At 39.2% G+C, this 21063-nt stretch overlaps 2 protein-coding genes across 2 annotated transcripts; one reads left to right on the top strand and one right to left on the bottom strand.

Moving 5' to 3' along the window:
- Window positions 1-265: 265 nt before the first annotated feature.
- LOC118412201 (medium-chain acyl-CoA ligase ACSF2, mitochondrial-like) lies at window positions 266-6807 on the top strand. The gene is made up of 13 exons (XM_035814921.1): window positions 266-380; window positions 1171-1266; window positions 1650-1792; window positions 2456-2550; window positions 2846-2922; window positions 3192-3299; window positions 3686-3834; window positions 4098-4152; window positions 4349-4435; window positions 4614-4666; window positions 5228-5288; window positions 5718-5789; window positions 6423-6807. Exons 1-13 carry the CDS (start codon window positions 291-293, stop codon window positions 6486-6488), a joined length of 1152 nt encoding a protein of 383 aa, XP_035670814.1. The 5' UTR covers window positions 266-290; the 3' UTR covers window positions 6489-6807.
- Window positions 6808-10027: 3220 nt separating this feature from the next.
- LOC118411002 (centrosomal protein POC5-like) lies at window positions 10028-13366 on the bottom strand. The gene is made up of 5 exons (XM_035812995.1): window positions 13277-13366; window positions 12406-12556; window positions 11375-11544; window positions 10700-10882; window positions 10028-10229 (listed from the first exon to the last, which is right to left on the bottom strand). Exons 1-5 carry the CDS (start codon window positions 13364-13366, stop codon window positions 10062-10064), a joined length of 762 nt encoding a protein of 253 aa, XP_035668888.1. The 3' UTR covers window positions 10028-10061.
- Between the last annotated feature and the right edge of the window lie 7697 nt (window positions 13367-21063).

Consider the following 21063-nt stretch of genomic DNA (forward strand, 5'->3'; position numbering starts at 1 on the left):
TAAGGTGTGACAGGTCGTTCAGTGTAACATAACCAGCTGCTGCCGTTCCGCCTACTTGTGGAGCTGGTATATTACGGTTATTATTGGCATCAGATGTGAAATAGATTTTTTTATCTACAAAATAGTAAGTTTCATTTCAATAATCAGGATATATTGACTGTACAATACTGTGTTACTGCTAATTACCACATGCATAGTAACTTCAATCTGTTTGTACACTCGTCTGTTCATTTTCTCATGTTCTTTGCTCTATCAGTAACGCCTTCTACAACTGGGAAGACTTACAGAGCATGGGGACTGATGAAATCGCCAGGGGGCGCGTGCAGGAAGCTCAACTAACAACGAATTGTCATGATTCGTTTATGTTGATTTTAACATCTGTAAGTACAAATGTATATGTGGGAGGGGAGGGGGGGGGGGTCATACATGATGCCTGTATGTGCAATCCGGTATTTGATGACTCTGAGGTATTTCGCATTTCTCACCTAAATCTGGCATACCATTGCAAAGCGCATGCACTGCAATGGGGAAGTCTTGGTTTTGTATATTGATGAGCTTGCCTTATTTGGGACGCGCTTTATCTTAGGACAACTCTATGAAATCCTTTGATTGGCTGATAACTGGCTAGTGGCCACGCCCCCAAAGTAAGAATTTGGTTCTTGCTTATAAGTAGTGATTATTCAAGAAATTCGGTTATGTCACTTTTTCCAAAATTCCGGTTTGACCTTGAGTTTCCACTTTCCGGAGTAGAAGCTGATTGTTTGATTAGAACCATGCGTGAACAATGATATTATTGGAGCTTATTTAAACTTAAAGCAAATGTAGTGAGAGCAGGTATTGTTGTCCGAAATAGAACGCTGGCATTGATAAATTCTGCAAAAAGGCCCTATTCTCGTAATCTCCAAGCAGATCCTACGGTAGCATAAGATAGTATCAAAAGCTGGTAGAGGAGTGAAGCTGGCTTAAGAGTGTGTTTCGCAACAAGGCAAATGGACACCTCATGGCTGACTATACTCCTTAGCCAATTTGGTACTATCTTATGCCATTGTAGGATCTTCATGGAGATTAATATTCTCGCTCACTCTCATTGAATCGATGCATAGATCTATAAATATTTTTCATGAGACTTTTCATTTTTATTCACACACCGTTATATATTTTCATGTGCAGGGAAGTACTGGACTTCCGAAGTGTGTTGAACACAGCACATACGCCTACGCGAACAACATGGCCCTGGTGAATAGTGTTACCAAACAAGACAAAAGGGTAATGTTATCTCATGACAAGATTCATTTGGATAATAAATTAATACTTTTGTACACAACCAAGTACTGCATTCAAGACCGCCATTACGGTAGCTGTCTGTCACCTTCCTCGGGACAATTCTGACTGCTTCTGTTACGTATTACAATGAATAGGTAGATATAGCTGATAACAGATGAGGACTCAAGCGTGAAATATTAACACTTACATGGTCACATATATGCCACATGTTAGCTAACGTTTTTGTCAGAAAAACCCAAGATATTGTCATTTACATGCTATTACAGCTATTAACATATATGTAACTGCTTCAAGTTCGGGACCACATTTCTGAACAGTATATAGAATATGGTATTCATAACGTTATATAAATGACTGTTTTTCAGAAAATGCTGCTGGCTCCTACAGATTTGAATCAGGTCCCTTACGTAGTTATATTTCCTGTTCTGACTGGATCTCAGACTATTGTACTTGTGAGCAACGCCACACGGACCCATGCTGAGATCGTCACCGCTGTCTTGGAAGAAAGGTTGCGACCAACTTAAAAATGTTCCACATGCCATAAAACATTGTGGATAGAACTTTATTGCACGACAATTGTACATGATACAAAGTATGGCTACAACTATTATACAAGTACAAAATAGAGGTATAGGATAAAGCTTAACATTCTCGTTAACATAACAATAAGGGCTAACATAATTCTTTGATATAGTATCATAATAAAGTAGGCTAATCTTTAGTTTGAGTATTCTTTTTAATAGTAAAGCAGTGACCATGACATACTTCCCTATTTTTCTATTATGGAAGTTCTGACATCTAAAGATGCATGTACAGAAGTCCTACATGTATCATAAACAATGGAATGGTAGATTTTTTCTCATTATATTAAATGTTTTGCATAATTTATATCTTACTGCTAATCTATCTAATATCTTGGCAGTCCGAAGTTCCTTTGTCCAGTTATCAGTCTTGAAATATTGCTCCTAATATAAAGATTGCTGCTTGGGGACCGAAACCTAAACAACTTTTTTTTTACTTACATTATAACACATCTGCCACCAAAATATGAAAACAACAGCATACCTAGGACAAAAGATGAAGCATCGTGTTAAGAGGCAACATTAACTGTTCGCAAGACAATTGTTGTTCAAAATGAAATGATTCATCACATTACTTTAATACATTTCAGGTGTGAAAGCATGAACTACATGCCCGTGAAGATGCTACACGACTTGGTGAATGACCCAACCGTGCAAGAATGCGACTTGTCGTTCGTGACAGACGGTACTAAAACACACATCCGAAGCAACTTGCGATATATCTTTGGCTTCTTTATGAACATTTCTTATCAAAATACATCCGCCTGTCACCTTCCTCAGGACAATACTGATTGCGGTTTCTAAGTATTTTCTGGGAGTATCCTGTGATGCCGCGATCGCCCTGTACCCACAGATCCTCTGGCAAGCAAGCAGAGTCGAACTAAGTTGACTTCTATGTCGCGGGTCCTAATCTGCTTAGAAGAATGGTGAACATCTAAATGTTGGTAAAAAAATAACTGCATTCTTTTTTTCTCTTTCAGTTACGGTCGGGGGGAACACTGTATCCACCACTCTTCTGAGACAATGCGCTCGAGTTTTTCCCAATGCAAATATAATCGTGAGTAAAGAAAAAAAATAGTCCTAAATTTCTTTTAAGTGTAAAAAGTCTTTGAAACAGGCACGAAATCGGTGATTTATCAGGTTAACGTATTCGACCCCAGAACCCAGATTTATGGGACAAAGAATCTGTTATTCCGCCACACCACTCGCGCTGTCATCACTATGTTCGAAACGTTGGCAATGATAGCGGCGAACATACCTCTTTAAGTTAATAAAAAAAGCCCAACAGCATAATTTTGATCGTTTGGTACTTCTCTTCCTCTTTAGGAAGATTACGGAATATCTGAGACGTGGTGTCTGACGGTGACAGGACGTAGAGAAATGACACAAGAGCAGATAGAGAGAACGGAGGGCCCGTTACTGCCGCACATGGAGGTAAGAACTGACAAATACTACATGTGATGTCAAGTCATCATACCTTCGCCAAATAATACTAGACCGGTTGGAATTTTGTCTAGTTGAACCGCAATGAGAAAGTACTCCCTGTCCTGTAATTAGAGGGGTGACTTACCCCCGACAACCACATTAACACATAAAAATCCAAAGGAAACAGTCTTGTCTAATTTTTGACCAAAGCGAATGACCAAGATGATTGCATGGAAGCGACGAAACCAATACAGCTTTCGGTCTTTGGTAATATAACCCCATATTCACATTTCAATTGTCCCTTCAATTCAAAATATGTATATTTGCAACTTGAAAATATATTCCTCGTCGATAAGTCGTCAAGTTCTGACTTCTATCATTTCACAAACTTTAAGATGAAGATTGTAGACAAAGCCGGCCAGGTGGTCCCGTTGAACCAGAAGGGAGAGGTCTGGGTTCGAGGCTACAGTGTGTTCAAACGGTACCGTGGAGATGAGGAGAAAACTGCAGAGGTGAAGACACCTGACGGATGGTACAAGACTGGGTAAGTTGTCTTTATTTGTACGTGTGTAACAAGTTTTATCCCAATGTCAGGAAGAAGACAAGAATCTAGTGTTAAGTCATTTGTTCAACGACCCCATTCAGATTCCACAAGGTAAAACGTTTTAATATTCGCACGCTTCTATCAGTTAGATTTTGGGGCTCGCATAGCATGTCATCCGTATAATGGAATCGTGGTGGCCGGAAATGTAAACACAGAACTTGCCACAAGTGCTACAGTTTGACGTTATATTTGTATATTTGCAGGGACATAGGAGTACTTGATGATGATGGCTTGCTGGCAATCACAGGCAGGATAAAGGTCAGTATCGCTAATGCTGTATTGAGGGCGTGGAGTATGAAAAGCTTGCTTTCAGTCAAATTCCATTGAATACGTAGCTTTAAAAACATATTCCATTTTCATAAAAAAATATTGATTAATCTGAATTTTTGGAGATAAAAAGGCTGCTACTTTATGAACGTCATTTTGGGGTTAATGTTGCTGTCTGCTTCTTTAGGACATGATTATGAAAGGCTCAGTCAGTGTTCATCCTGCCTTTGTCGAGCAAGTTCTACTGGAGCACCCAAAAGCCTCGGCTGTAAAGGTAGAAGATTACCACTGTTTTGTTTCTTAAAGTTTGTTCTTCTTATAATTATCTTACAATGAATAGCAATTCTGGGGAGAATTAATTTCTTGAATTAGGTATTGTTTTGTTTGTTGTCGCATTTAGAAAATATTTACTTTTAAGGTCATATGTACATTCCTTTTCCTGCGTTCGTCAGGTTGTTAGTGTACCAGACCCCTGCTTTGTGGAGGAGATCTGTGCCTGCATCATGTAAATACTTTAAATTGTTTCCTTGCTTACAAGATTCCAAACTTTTTTCTTACTTATATTTTGCCCGGGATTTAGTAGAAAACAAGGATAATTAGTTTCATAAATTTGTGTTTAAAATGCATGTATGTGTTGTTATGGGCATATACATACATGTATGTATGTATGTGTGTGTGTGTGTGTGTGTGTGTGTGTGTGTGATATACTAGCGGGGGTATGTACATTATATGCTAAGAATATGTATATTTGCAACTAACACTGTATATGATATTATATTGACATGATCTAAATCCAAATAGTATACTGAGCTAATGTGTTCATAGGATGTTCCTAGTATGGTAATGAAATTGGATGATAATGCACTGAATATATGCAAACTAATTGAATGGAACTGATATGAAAAAAAATCTAATATGTATCATCGTGCATAGAAATGTATACGTCATTATAGATATCTGGATCCACCAAGAAGCTTGAAAGTTGCATATGGTGAGTCAATACGGAAATTCTAAATATAATACGCCGCAATATAACAGGTATCATTTGATTCTATTTCATTTGCAGACTAAAGAGTGGTCAAACATCAGACGCGGAAGAGATGAGGGAGTATTCAGAGAAGAATGGGGTAATGTCAGATAAACTTATAATCGATATCTGAAAGCTAGCATTACAAAGAAATCAAATGGGGTAGGGAATTTCCCGAGCAGCCTCGTAACCCCTGCTTCGCCTATTGAGTAAGTGAAGTCAAGCTTCCCTAAGCTAGATGTTTCTGAATTAGGGAGATTCTTAGAGATGCTGCTACAGTTATCGCTATGGGCTGCTCTTCATCTTCATGATGGTAACATCAGGCCCTATTAACTTGATTTTAAAAAAATAACTACACGGTTACACGGCTGCTAAACGGCTGCTATATCAACATTATATAGATAATTACATGCATTACGATACTCAGTACTAATAGTACCAACCCTGAAATCTAATGGTATCATCGTTTTCATATCATTTTATTTTGTACGCATTTGGTAGTGAAAAAGATTGATTGATTCTATTACAGTTAGTTGGACCTATGTCCCCTGGATACTTCGTCTTCATGGACAGTTTCCCGACAACCGCAACTGATGTTAAGGTACGTGGCTTTAACACTTTTATAAAGTAGCACTTCACTCTGAACTACACCGAATGTTCCAATATTGGGGCGATTGCGTTTTGCAAGCAAACTCGAGAAGGGCTTGTGAAAGTTAGGATAGTGGAATCTTGAGCACGACGAAAAAGACCGCCGCCCATATCAACCGGTAGAGTGTAAGTGATTTCTAAACTTAACAGCCTTTTGGACGCACCTATAGGACTATCGATGTCTTGTAACGGTTACCAGCTCGAATCATTCGTCAGTCGAATCAGCCACTTCAGACGATTGCCATTCAACCCCGATAATTGTGAGCATTTCACAATAAAGTCCCTGGCTGAAAAGAGCTCAAAAGTGTTGTTCATCAAACATATAAAACATACAAATAAACATATCTTACGCTCAATAGTTACCTACCGGTACCATCTCCAGATCAAAAGATGCACAAAGTTCTGCTAAAGTATCACAGCTGTTAGGGCACCCCGAATCTAATCATTTTGGGTCCTAAAAAGACATACCCAGGTACCAATGTCAAGACAATTTCCACACACACACACACACACAAATGAAAACGCTTTTGAAAACATAGCCTTATTGGCGAAATAATTTTTTAAAAACTACGATTCCTTCACACAGGTGGACAGGAAGAAGATAAGAGTTCTTGCCATGGACAGGCTGGGACTAAAGGAGAACGCTGGCTGACAGATGAAGTCATGCGACTCAAGGCAAAAATCATTAGGCATACAGAGATCAATCGTACTGTAACCATTATTTATCTCTTCCCGATGATAAGATTTAGATCACATTTGTCGTACCTATTCGATCGTATACTGACCTGTGGCATATATTGATATACCATTTAGCTTAAGCTTCGTTTGTTTTTAAATCTGCCTCCCGAAACGCCACATATAAAAGCGAAAGGGCGTTAGATCTTTATAATTGAATCTTTATTGCAAAGTCATGCCCGAGGGCTAATTGCATACAGGGTTAAGTAGTAGTGGTATACATAAACATACTTAACCAAGAAGGGAAATGATAATCATAGAAAAAGGGAATAACGTCTAAACTAAATCAATTTCTACTTAAGCTAATTGATGGGTTTGAATCAGAAGTTGTTATTTTTTTTCAAGTGCTAACATGTCAAAAATTTGTTAGTTTCCATTTAATAGTGTGTAATGAAGTCTGGTACTGCTTTTCGCAAGGTGGTGCAGCGCCAATAATGCGGTCCCAAATGTAACTGTTATATTTCCATATAACAGCCAGGTTGAAAATAATTTCCTCAGGTTGGAAGAATATAGGAGAATTTTGTACACAACCAGGTTCTACTGTGCTTACGTGAAGACAACAGGAGGATACGGTGGATCAAGGAGGCAGTCTGGATAAGAAAGTCAACCCCAGTGATGAACCGGGACGAGGAGGGGGGGGGGGATACAAACTTGGCCATATTTGGGATTGTTTTCTCGCCGCAAAAGAGCCATCTACATCGGCTACATATAGTGGCGAGAAGCAGAACTCCAGTCAGAAGCTCTGAGGAAGGTGTCTGATAGACACCGAAACGTAAGCACAGTAAGTACATCCTGGCTGTGTACAAGAATTCTCCTATATCCAGCCAGGTTTTCTTTTTGTCGATAAACAATATACACACGGTGATTGACTTAAAGCAGGGTAACATACGGTTTATACGGTGTCAGAAGGCATTGTCATTTTCTATCACCACCAAATGAACGACCGAGTCCGCGAAGCAACGAACAATGCCATATGCCACCGTATGGACGGAATTCAAGGAAAGCGGATCATTAACGATATTTTCATTTAGCTATATATGTTATCATACATACACACCACCGACGAAAACAAAGTAGGCTGTTTTGTTTTCTTTGAGGGCTTTACCAAGTGAAAAATCGGAGACATGTTAAAAATAATGATAATATTGTTATTAACACGATTTACAGTTGATTTTGATGGTATTTTTATGATTACTAATTATAACTTAATGATTCATTATGCTCAAACAAGTCTGTTTACATCACTATCAGAAAGTTCACTGGAATCGAATTTACATCTCCTTTTCATGTATGGTAACGTTACAAACAAACTGGGACAATGGGGGGATATTGATGTTCAGGGTAATGGCGAAATGTAGCCTTCTGATTGGTCGACGTCACCTGCCTATAGATATGGTGATAGCCGGTTTATCACAAAAGTTATTAAAATCCACGATTTTAATGTATATTTATTATAGCAATAGGCAGTCTTCATCATATCTATATTATTACGTACGTTAAGATTATAATAACATTATATATGTATATATATATATATAGAGAGAGAGAGAGAGAGACAATGTATTATATATATATATATATATATATATATATATATATATATATACATTATCACAGAGATGAGGAAGCATCTTTGAACACCGACCAAATATGTTATAATTGTAATCTACATTTCCATTCCTTAAGAATATCATAGTTTCGTAATTATATTATAAAATATATATGAGATTTGGCTTTAGTGATGTTATGCCGTTATAATGCGATGATTAAAATTGATCTTTGTGTCTTATTTTCTGTCTGTTTCCTGAAAATCAATTATATTAGAATTAAAGTAGTAATAATCATGATAGTGACAACCTCATGACAACACTTAAGTTTGCCTTAAAATGCGTAATTTTCTGGCTATTTTTAGAGCGAGAATATAGACCTTCAACACTAGTGTCACCTTTTTTAAATGGTAAATATAAGTAGGCACACTACATATATATAGCCTGGGTACCATCCGGATAGTAGTTCGCTCCTATGTTCACTTCTGCTATCCGTCTGGAGACGTGCACATTCAAACCGTTTGGTGCTAACGTCAGTTAATGAGCGAATCAAGGAATGGGTTCTAGAGCGCTCGTTCGATGACAACAGGCCCTCTCGCAAGCAGACGGAGAGCTTGTCCGGTGTTGGAACGCCTGTTCGGACGATCGCTTGAACCCATTCCATAATTTGCTCATATGTGGGGACCAATCAGCGCCTGCGTCCAAAATTTGGACGATTCCAGACGTTGAGATGGTCCGCGTTCCCAGACGGAAACACAGAGAAGCGATTGTATATAGTGTATAATGAATGTCAGAGCTAGAAGCGACTGTATATAGTATATATTGAACGCCGGAGCGAACTACTTTCCGGATGGTACCCAGGCTAACATATATATTCATATATACACAAAAATGCTTCGTTAAATGAGTTTTCAAGCACAACTCAATATTGTCTGATATCCCCATTTAGTAAGTCATTTAGTATCAACATTTCAATAAAATCAAAACTCTTGCAATTCAGATCAGAGAAAAAAATTAAGTCGCTACTAAGTTTTATTTCATCAAATGTAGAAATATGAAAAGTCCAAGCAATGAGCTGTATACAGCCTATACCAGGGATATTTACATGGAAAAAGACAAATTTGTCTATCATGACCACAAACTGCATTCTTCAGATTACATCAAGATTAAATTTACTATTATCACACATAAATAAAAGCAACGTCCTAAAGGGCATGAAGTTTTATGTACAGTTCAGACAGAGCCCAGAAATAATGCAAAAACTTAAGATTCTTCATATTTGTTATAAGTACAAAATATAGTGAAGATTGAGTAAATAAAACAATTATTGTGATTTTGTGAAATGTCCCTACTTGTGTATTTTGTAAATTATTGATATTTAATGGCTACTTCCAGTAAGGAAAAAAATTCAGCACTAGAATATACAAGTTGACTGATAAAAACAAGAGGCATCATCAATAGTATTCTATTACAATTTTCCAGGCACTTTATGGTACCCGACAGTGGTGAAGTTTAGCAAGAACAAAGTTTAACAGTCACTTTTCTACAAAACAGGAATAATTGCTTATGATTAATGTGAGCCTTTCTACATGTAGCTTGCGTACCTTTTAACTTTGGCCATTCACGACCAAATTGACTGGACCCACACATAAATTTTGTTCAACCTGGCATCTGTTATACTTATATACTTACATTTGTACACTACATTTGAGGTACTACATGTACATGGTGAACAACAATGTACAATGTAGTACCTCAAACAATCGTTAACCACCAGCCGTCTTGGCTAGGGAGCGACAGTGAGTGTGTACAAGTTTTGACAGGCTAGTGATAGTTACTAAATAAAGGCCTAAGTTACTATCATGTTATCATGCTACTTAATTCTTGCCGACAAAACAGTTATTGAAACATGTAGTACATGATTGTGTAACATCATCTTCTTACTACTGCACAACTTTAACAGAGTGGACATTCGGTGTCCCCAGATGAACTTTGCCAGCTTGACCTGCGACCTTTCTCTGGGAAATGGTGGACTGGGACTGCTGCAAGGGCTGCTGGGACTGGGAGGGCATTCTGGGATACCTGGAAGCTGTGGCATGCCCTATTGTTTGCTGTGGATGGAAAACAATCATTGTATGAGATAAAATCTATGACTAACTGTTATTAGCAACTATGCCACAACTTTTGAGTCAGAAGGTTGCTTAGAACTTGCTGTAAATGTTTTGTATAGAATGCATCTCTGACTTTTCACTTACATTGTACCTACACATGTATACCACACACAGTATTCATATTAGTTCAGAAAAGTGTCAAACATCAGTTGCAAGCTACAAATTTACCTTCAGCCAACCTTTAGCTTAAGTACACTTTCTCAGTCAATTCTGACCTAGAAAGAGTACAAATGTACTCCAGTTTAAGAGGCTGACACATATAGAATATACTCAGTTAAACTTGTGATTTTTTTGTATAATATGTGAGCTGAAAAACAGAATAAAGATGTCAGAAAGAAAACCTCATGTTTGTCCCAATGGCAGCCATATCTGTTACCATGAAAACCATGTCTATCACCATGACAACCCACCTGAGTGACAGGGTGATGCCTCTCCACCATGACAGAGCTCATGGGCGGGGCCAGTCCCATGGCAACGCTGCCCGGACCCTTCCCAGCCTGCCCCAGCCGCGGCCCCTCCTGCTTTGCTGTGACCTTGGCTGTGATTGTCCTTGACCCTGGTTTCTGGGTTGCAGATGACCTTGAGCTAGGAATCTAAGAATTGAACACAGCAATTGAATTTGAAACTTTGAATCTGACTATTTTCTTTACAGAATTAACAGCATTCAAAATTATGACACAAAGAATTTACATCTACAGCTGTAGTCTCCTTTACAAACTTTAAGATATGTCATCAAAGTATGATTTTTCAGATGGTCATAACATTAAAGTACATTCAACATAGTTGACATATACATATAACACTTACAGGTAAGTGGATTCTACAGATCTTAGAAACTGCGATTTTTTTCAGCTTGCAGAATCATTCGATGACAAATAAGTTCCCGATGACAAATACGTTCTGGGATAAGTAATGCAATGTACAATGAATAAATTATATTCTCACAAGAACTGCTTTCCTCATACTTTTTAGGGGAATTTTACTCGCAAAACGTAACGTCACTGCGTTCATCCATATCCCCCCTATAATGAAATATGTTCATGTGGTTCAAAGGAGTCTATTGTATAGCAAATCTTCCCACTCACAGTTTTTGTTGCAGGTCTGGCAGTGCTGAAGCTGACAGAGGGTTTGGGTGGGGGGTGCTGGCTGGTGACCACCCGGGGTGGGGGAGCCTGGGGGGGTCCTGACTGGTACACCTCCTCATGGGGGACAACTGATCCCCCCTCCTCATCCTGAGGGTCTGCTGGTCTACCCCCTGGTAGAGAAATTCAGGACACCCTATGATCACATTCTTACCATGCCAATTCTGCATGAGGTCAAGTAATAATATCGTATACATCAAACTAAACTATAATATAAAGCAATAATGCTGCATGTGATACACGTGACTGTATTGTCCTGTTGCAAAAAGATTTTCAATAAAATCTAATCAGTTTGATAATATATTAATATCATAAAGTACAAGAAGTGAAATACAAAAAAAAGTAAAAAGATTCTTCTACTAAAAGTAGAATTACGATGTGAAAATAAATTCAAATTATCATCATTATTTCATGGCCTTTCATAAAGGTTCACATGAAAGGGAAGCCATTATATAGTACCAGATGGTTACAACAAAATGTTACCCTCTTTATTCATTGGCTAGAAATAAAGGATTTATTGGACATATTATTAATTGGACAAAAGAAAGGATTTATTCATAATTTTTGCAATCATTCTGTTCCAAAACTATGGAGTCTGCATAACTCTTCAGGATGCTATGACTTTGAGATCTCTATACAATAAATGGAAGGGCTGGTACTAGTAAGGACCAGATTTCATCAGGCTACAAACCATGCTTGTCAAAGACTCAAACCCTGGGTATCATGCAATTAGAATACTTTTGACAATTATTAGTATTTCACAGTATTGCACAATTTTACACAGAGGGAACACAAGTTTTCAAATTCACTTGGCCCAAGCCTACTGGGCAAGTTCATTTCCACCATTTTTTCACTGGTCAAAAACGTATATTAAACATCTTTCTCCCTGTAGCAAATGCAAGATCTCTTTTTCTACATTTTTTTCAGGAAAACATTGAGCATGAACTGAAGATTAAAACCTGTTTCACACCCACCCTGCTCCCCTTGGTGGAACATGGACATGGCCTCCAGGTTGAGCGCACACACCCCGCGCATGAACGCTTTCTTCATCGTCTCCTCGTACTGGTCACGTTCACCGTGCAGACGGGTCACCTCGCTACGCGCCGCCTCAAGAGCTTCGTTTAACTGGGGTGAAGCAATATGAAACTGTTACAATGATATCATGTTTAATGAAAGACATAACTTTAGGCTGAGTTTCTAACTGATGTCTAATCCTTCACTGATTCCTAAAAGTTCATTTCTACATGATAGCTATTTGATACTAAAATTAGGATTCAACTTATTAAGTACAGGCAGGTACAAATGTACAATTTTTNATGGTTAATTATTACTACATGTAAAATCATAATTGATACCAGCTCTACTACTAGTAGTAGTACTAGTAGTAGTGCTATTACAAAATGTACTTACTAAACAAAGGAAATACAAGGCTTAAAGGCGTAATACAAACACAAGGCTTAAAAATAAACTAACACTAGTCATTTTATATCAGTAAAAACAGAAGGTATCTGGAAAATCAACCAAATTTGATGCTCTAGTTTCAAGTGAGATATCAGTGCGTAGCTCTTGGCGTACTGAGTATAGTGATATAAAAATAATTATTCTACAACGTTCACAACGTAAGATATCATTGATGGAAAATGCAAGCTGGCCGCGGTCTTTTTGGAGCGTCCCGATTATCTTTTAGGTTTCCCCGCGGAGCAAGATTGGGATACCGAACAGTAAATTTCTTATCCCTTCGGGTCTAAACTCTCAACCCTAGGGATGACGATGTCAAAAAACATGCTTTCCCGCGGGAAAATTGCATCCCCGGGGATAGAAATGCCAGGTAAAAGTCTCCCTCACACCTCTCTGAGTGGTGTAAGGGAAGGCGTGAAGGCGTGAATTGTCATGATATGGACCGTTCGGGTCATGATATGGACCGTTCGGGTCCATGATTATCATGAACCGACGGTTTCACAGTCAGAAAGGATTTGATGATTAAAACTTATAAGGCACACTTCAATCCCCTCAGACTGTTGACTGTAAAACAGTCATTGCTTCTGGGTTAGTATTCTGAAAATGGTCACCTCTTCTCATCCTGAAGCAGCTTGAAATAGTTAAATATTAAAAATATGTCCAATAGTCAATGGTGTATCTTCGTCAGCAGACAGCCTAATGGTATCTTTCTCACAAACTCAACATTATCCAGATTTTATACACTCAGCTACTTTGCTGTGAACTGTTTGTGTTCCAAAATCATCAAGCAAATTATAAGGTGTGAATGGACTTTTGTTTTCTACAAGAGTACTTACAGTTACACAACAGTGGTCTAGTCTTCTGCTCTGTTTTTATTGTAAGGGCCCGGCTTTTAAAATGCATGGTGAACATTATAATTGACTTTGACTTTGACTAATTAAAACTTTGACTTTGACTTTGACTAACACATAATTACCATTATGGAGAATAAATACTCTGTATAGACTATAAGGTTCCTGTGCCAGTGCACTCAAATAATCACCATCTGTCAATTATCTATTTAGTGTGAGGGGACCTTTGTTGTCTGTTGTGTTTCACCTTATGAATACAAATGAGAATTGTTAATTTACTATCTATCTATTACACAGCTGACTGTCACCAATGAGGTGTTTTTTAACCTCCTTGCTGTCACTGAGCACAACAGTGAGAAATCTTTTTGTGCATTCTAACAATTTCTACCCTACATATAAACTAATGTCTTATTTCTGTCTGCCATCACAACACCAAACAAGGAGCTTTGGTTGGGGGTCAAAAAAGAAAACCTGACAAGATAGAAAGCCACATAAAAACACATTTAAAAAGATAATTCAAAACAAGTTCAAGCCTAAGCTAAGGACTAAAAGAGAATTAGCATTGGATTCTAAAGTAAAAACTTTTTAAACTTAAGTTCGTTTTGGCAAGGACTACATATAAGATTATATAACGTCCTTAGTTCCGGTAAGCCAGAATGATTTGTGATGTGTTAGAATGTTCAATGCTCCAATTGAGATTCTAGCTGGCTTGTTCCAAGTGAATGTCAGACACTTCGGCACATGGACACTTCGGCCCCCTGCCAATCAGGACATTTCGGCCCTAAGCCGAGGACACTTTGGACTCAGGTTATCTAACACGTAGTTTGGTGTGTCTGTGTGTCTATTTATATTTTTGTTGAAGAGAGCACTTAATTTCATGTGAACTACTACTACTAACTACTACTACTGCCAGTCAGATTTGCGAATTGTCATTATGAACACAAAAGTCTGAGGCATGAATCCGGGTCATAGTTGGTGGCATCACGGGGAATTGGAATTCGGAAGTTTTTAGCTTTCAATCGGGTATTAATGCCATGAACTTGAAGGAGAGATCACATTAAACCCATACAATAGTTTGGAGTAGTGAATCATGATGTAAAGTGGTATTCTCACTGAATCTTTTCTAAAATCTTGACCTTTTTCTTTAAAGTGGACTTTTTTCTTTAAAGTGCACTTCAAGTCCAGAGTATTGTTGAAAAACTTGTCAAAAAGGTTGAAAAGGTTGGACCTCTGCAGGTCTCCCTCACACATCTCTAAGAGGTGTGAGGAAAGGCGTGAAAAGCGTGAATTAATTTGTCATGATATGGACCGTTCGGGTCATGATATGGGCCATTCGGGTTTATATAATGAACCGACGGTTTCACAGTCAGAAAGGATTTGGATTATAAGGCACACTTCAATCCCCTCAGACTGTTGACTGTAAAACAGTCATTGCTTCTGGGGTAGTATTCTGAAAATGGTCACCTCTTCTCATCCTGAAGCAGCTTGAATATCAAAAATAATTTTGTCCAATAGTCAATGGTGAGGGGTCAATGGTGAGCATTGTTGAAATACTTGCTTTTGTCAAAAAGATTGAAAGAGGGACCTCCTTCTGTGTAAGAAAGGAGTAGACACAGAAAGAAATACTTCAAGCTATATATTAAAGCCTTTGGAAAGTTTGTAATTGGGTGGAGACATTAGCACAGAAGCTAGCTTTGTTCCATTTACAAGAATGGGGGATAATGTTATGTCTGGAAAAATTGACTCCTCCAGACATTTGTTTGACATGTAGAAGCAAAATATTTTCTACATAACAGTAGTGTGTCAAGTCACATAGGTAATCACATTGGTAAGGTTTTAGGTGTGGATATGGATCATTTAAAAATGTATCTGAATAGTTGAATCTGAATATAACCTGTTGTAAAAATGGGATAGTCCACATTGTTCAAGGCAATTCACACCTTTCTTCCAACTTCCGCTTGGGGACCAGTGTTTTATACTGGTCATTCATTGAGTTGCCACGACTCAGGGAAGACAACAGCTGTTTTTTTTCTTGGTTACTCAAGTCGACAATTTTGTGGCTATCAAAAGAGAGGGTCTACCATTGGCAACTGTGCATCTGAGTTACGTGAAGTGAGTGGACCAACTGCTGGTAAGTTTAATTTTACTTCTTGCCTAATCTTACAATGATATTATATAATAGTATGTGAGTCTTTGTTTTCAGTTTACATGACAACTGTTTTGGCCTTGTCATTTGAGTTTCATATGACTAAGTGACTCCATACAGCCACATGGATTCAAGCTGGATCATAAATAACATATAATGTAGCATCACAGTAGGGCTAAGCTAGTGAACCATATCATTATTTCTACAAATTACAATTACAATTGTCATTCATCAGTTATTTTGCTCCAAAGTTTATTTCAGTATGCTGTGAAAGCTATTTTTCTAAAACTACTTACTAATAGTTGGAAAGTATTTTACCAAACACTGAAACAGTAACTTCGACAGGCACAAAGCACAAAGTCACCTGTAATTTGCTTTCAAATTGGTCAAATTGAGACTCAATTTATACGTAGGGCCACGTCTTTTCTTCTCAGATTTCTCAGATGGAGTTTTTTTTCATTGCATTATCTTTACCTAGTCCCATTCTATTCCATGTATACTAGTGTTTCCAGTGAATGAATGTTAAATAATTACACTGCTATGCCTAATGTTTTGTCATGCTAATGCTAAAGACATGCAAATTTTGAAACAGTGGTTTGAAGTCAGAAGAGTGTTTGAAAGTTCCTTTGTGTTAACAGTGCTTAAAAAAACTGAATATGAATATGAATTCAAAGGATACCTCACAGGGTCTTTTCAAAATTAGCACTATGATTCACACCTCTGCTTCCTAATTTTTTGTAAGGCAGACATAGAAATCCATATGGTATGTACAGATATGATGATGATCTGCAGAGCACTTGACCTAAAATGATTCAAGGGGATACAAACTATAGGTTTTAGTGACTTTTGATTCCAGCAAGGAGGTTTTATTCAACAACGGATTCAGATGCAACTTGAGACATTATTATTGTCTCAAGTTGACACGATTTTTAGATCTGGGTACTATTTGTACATAATATGATATTATGTACTCCTAAACCCTACTCAAGACTGGCTTCCCTGGCTGGAAATCCAGCGCCTTACCCTAGGCATCCTCTGGCTGGATTTCCAGCGGCTTCCATTTGACTGCTACTCTGGCTGGAAATCCAGCGGCCTAGAGCAAGAATGCCTCTTTGGCTGGAATTCCAGCGGTCCCGAACAAGACTGCCTCCCTGGCTGGAAATCCAGCGGCACTGTTGAATACTGCCACCCTGGCTGGATTTCCAGCGACCCTGTTCAACACTGCCAGCCTCGCTGGAAATCCAGCGGCACTGTTCAACACTGCCTCCCTCGCTGGATTTCCAGCGGCACTGTTCAACACTGCCTCCCTCGCTGGATTTCCAGCAGCTCTGTTTAACACTGCCTCCCTCGCTGGAAATCCAGCGGCCCTGTTCAACACTGCCTCCCTCGCTGGATTTCCAGTGACGCTGTTCAATACTGCCTCCCTCGCTGGAAATCCAGCGGCCCTGTTCAACACTGCCTCCCTCGCTGGATTTCCAGCGGCACTGTTCAACACTGCCTCCCTCGCTGGATTTCCAGCAGCTCTGTTTAACACTGCCTCCCTCGCTGGAAATCCAGCGGCCCTGTTCAACACTGCCTCCCTCGCTGGATTTCCAGCAGCTCTGTTTAACACTGCCTCCCTCGCTGGAAATCCAGCGGCCCTGTTCAACACTGCCTCCCTCGCTGGATTTCCAGCGGCACTGTTCAACACTGCCAGCCTGGCTGGAAATCCAGCGGCCCTGTTCAACACTGCCTCCCTGGCTGGATTTCCAGCGGCCCTGTTCAACACTGCCTCCTTGGCTGGATTTTCAGCGATACTGTTCAAAACTGCCTCCCTCGCTGGAAATCCAGCGGCTCTGTTCATCACTGCCTCCCTCAATGGATTTTTAGCGACACTGTACAATACTGCCTCCCTGGCTGGATTTCCAGCGGCTCTGTTCAACACTGCCACCCTCGCTGGAAATCCAGCGGCTCTGTTCAACATTGCCACCCTCGCTGGAAATCCAGCGGCACTGTTCAACACTGCCTCCCTTGCTGGATTTCCAGCGGCCCTGTTCAACACTGCCACCCTGGCTGGAAATCCAGCGGCACTGTTCAACACTGCTTCAAAACAGGTATACTCCTTACCTAGTGCTTTATTCCGTACCTTATATATACATGATGGCTGAATTTTGACGATAGCTGAATTTATTCTAATAAAGTACTTTTATAATAGAAATATATTTGTATATGTGTCAACAGTAAATGTCAACAGTAAGTACGCAAGACCGTCTTAGACATCCCTCATCTGTCGGTCACAGAACGTCCTGCAATCTTCTGCAGAAGGCGTAAAAGGTTCTGAACATCCCGCAATCATCCTCAGAACTTGTGAAAAGTTATGCAAGATGCCAAAAGCCTTCCGCAGAGATCCACAAATTCCTACCATTTCACATTCACAATAAACAGCTCACAAAACTACAATCTATGATGATACTCATTGGTAGCTGAGTGTACGATTGTTACGTAGTATGAAAAGCTAAACTTGAATAAAATAATCCGGGGTTATAAAACTATGTCGGCATTTTTTCCAAGTCATTCCGGAACACGTAATATGGCAAAATGTTCAAGAACACCGGCATCTGTCAGTGGCTGCATGTGTAAATAAACATCCTATCAGCAGCACAACTTTTCGATAGCACAGGTACAGACTGCAATTTGATTTGGCCAAAGTTACGGGAAAAAATAGAAAGAACAACATTTGCCCTAGAGCAAAGACAGCATATTTTGATCCATGGTCATCCCCATTCGCAAATGTACTGTTCTATATTAATCTTTAGCATAAATTGTTTTATGTCATACCTGTGACGCGAAAACGTTTGATACGGGTGTTCCGGACCAGGCCGTAACTTCCGTACCGCACAGGTTCGAAAGGCATTTCACACGGGCTCCATTCGAAAAAATCGAACCATTTCGAACGGGCTGAATACGACACAGTTGGCAATTCGAATACCTGATTCGGACGTTGGAACATTGCTGTAGCAACACTTTTTGTTCGAGGGCACCAAATTTGTTCAACTTCTGGCGCATTTCGCATCAAAACATGGGTTTTCTCAGGTGGGTATGACATAAATAAAATACAACACGGTGTATTCCGCATCACCCTAGGGCCTCGGTCTCAGCCCTCCCGCAGGTCGGATCACCCTCCGGCCTTCGGGTGATCCGACCCGCGGTCGAACTGGTACCTCGGGTGATACGGAATACACCGTGTTGTATTCTATATTTATCCAACAACATCATCCCACTCCAACATTTAAACTGGATGTTTAAAAGTTGCCCCTCAATACAAGAATGTACTCTTCCAGAACACCCCCATCTATGTAAAATGGACTGGTCATGTGACCCATTTCCCATTTCTAGTTCAAAGCTACCCTTATACCAAATGATAGATCAGTTGACTATTTCATGACAAAGGAAGCAAAAATATACATTTTTGTACCAAAATCGCAAAAAAATATGAAATCTAACTATTTTTGAAGTGATGTAAATGTGAGGTATAAGTGTAAATGGAGTCCTGTGGGCACATACGTTATGTATGCATCCTCATACCAAATCTCAGGTCCTTTGGTTTTCATACAAATGCATTGGAGGCAAACCTATAAATTTTTTGGCTAAAATGACAAAAAATCCAAAATTTCAACAGTTTCATGAAAGGTGTGCCCAAAGTGAAAATGACGTGCTGTGGGCACATGTGCCACACCCCTTCATATCAAATTATTTCAGGTCATTTGGCTTTAATACAAGGGCATGGGAGCCAAAAATATAAATTTTTTTGTCACAAAATGGCCTCAAATTCAAACCCCAACTCATTTTTGAAGTGATGTGTACAAAAAGTGTCGATGGCGTCCTATGGGCATATGTCCAATGCAAATTGCAGGTCATTAGGTTGTAATACAAGAACACGGGCCCAAAATATACATTTTTGGTTTGAAAATGACCCCCCAAAAATAAATAAAGTAACGTTTAAAGCCTCTATTAAAAAGTGAAAAAACGCCTAGGGGTATTTACTATCTCTATAAACTCCACGCCAAATAAATTTCAGTTCATTTGGCCTCAAAATATTTGAAAATTTGGCAGGTGATGAAGAAACATGACAAAACACAATATAATTTAATCCAAAACACAATATAATTTAATCCATGTGTGGATTGAAATATAATTAGAGCGTTGTGAGAAAAAAAGTAGATTCAAGAACAGTCTGGGACCGAACTATCTGGGAACAGTCTGGGACTGAACTGGCGATTTGATACACGCAAACGGCAGCATCGAGGCCACACTTAACTTTCTCACGGTGAGTGGTCTTGATTGACAGATCGCGAATTTTTGAAAATCTTACCGCTACCTCTGGGCAGTCTTAAGTTTCGAGGGACGTAAATCCAATCATTTCAGCATTTTAGCGAATAGAAATACTGCCAGCAAACAATTTTATATTCGTCGCCAATAAACGAGGTTCTTTCATTTGTCTTTGAAGAATACCGAAACATTTATTGCAAGGGCATCTTATTGTGCTAAAGAAATAAACGACTCGCGCTTCCAAATCTGAAATCGGTAAGACGCGTGATTTGTGGAACCGAGGCAAATCTAAGCTGGACTAGCTTATGTACAAATTATATATGTTTTTGTCCACCAGCCGCCGCTTCCGTGGTCACGACAAGCTAGCGCAAGCGGTACAAAAAATATTGTAACAAACAAAAGTGTTGTCTGACTTATTCAACAAGTTTTCTCCGGTGGAACGCAGGAGGCCCGTTACAGGTCAGTCAGAAAACTTTTGTATTTCAACAACAAAGAACAACTAGACAACTAGTACTTGGAGAAACTAGTATGTCGGTCCGCCGTTTGATGCAAAATTTCAGAAACGCCGACAAGAGCATAATATACGTCTTTCGGGTTATTTTACGCCCGGCGTTACAGCTAACGTAATCCAAATGTTTTCTAAACAGGGCCGGTACACTCATGGGAAAAAAGCAAGTGAGTTAAACGAGGAATCCGATTAAAATGACCAATCCAAAGCCATGTGAACAGAACTAATCCGATTGGATTGCCCATTTTGGATTGGATTGGATAGGATTGCAATCCACCTCGGGAGGTGGATTCAGCGCGCGCAATCCGATTGGCGCGCAATCCGATTGACCGGAATCGGCCATGTGAACACAATTGGATTG

This window comes from Branchiostoma floridae, chromosome 3, assembly GCF_000003815.2.
Source record: "Branchiostoma floridae strain S238N-H82 chromosome 3, Bfl_VNyyK, whole genome shotgun sequence".
In the NCBI taxonomy this organism is placed as follows: domain Eukaryota; kingdom Metazoa; phylum Chordata; class Leptocardii; order Amphioxiformes; family Branchiostomatidae; genus Branchiostoma; species Branchiostoma floridae.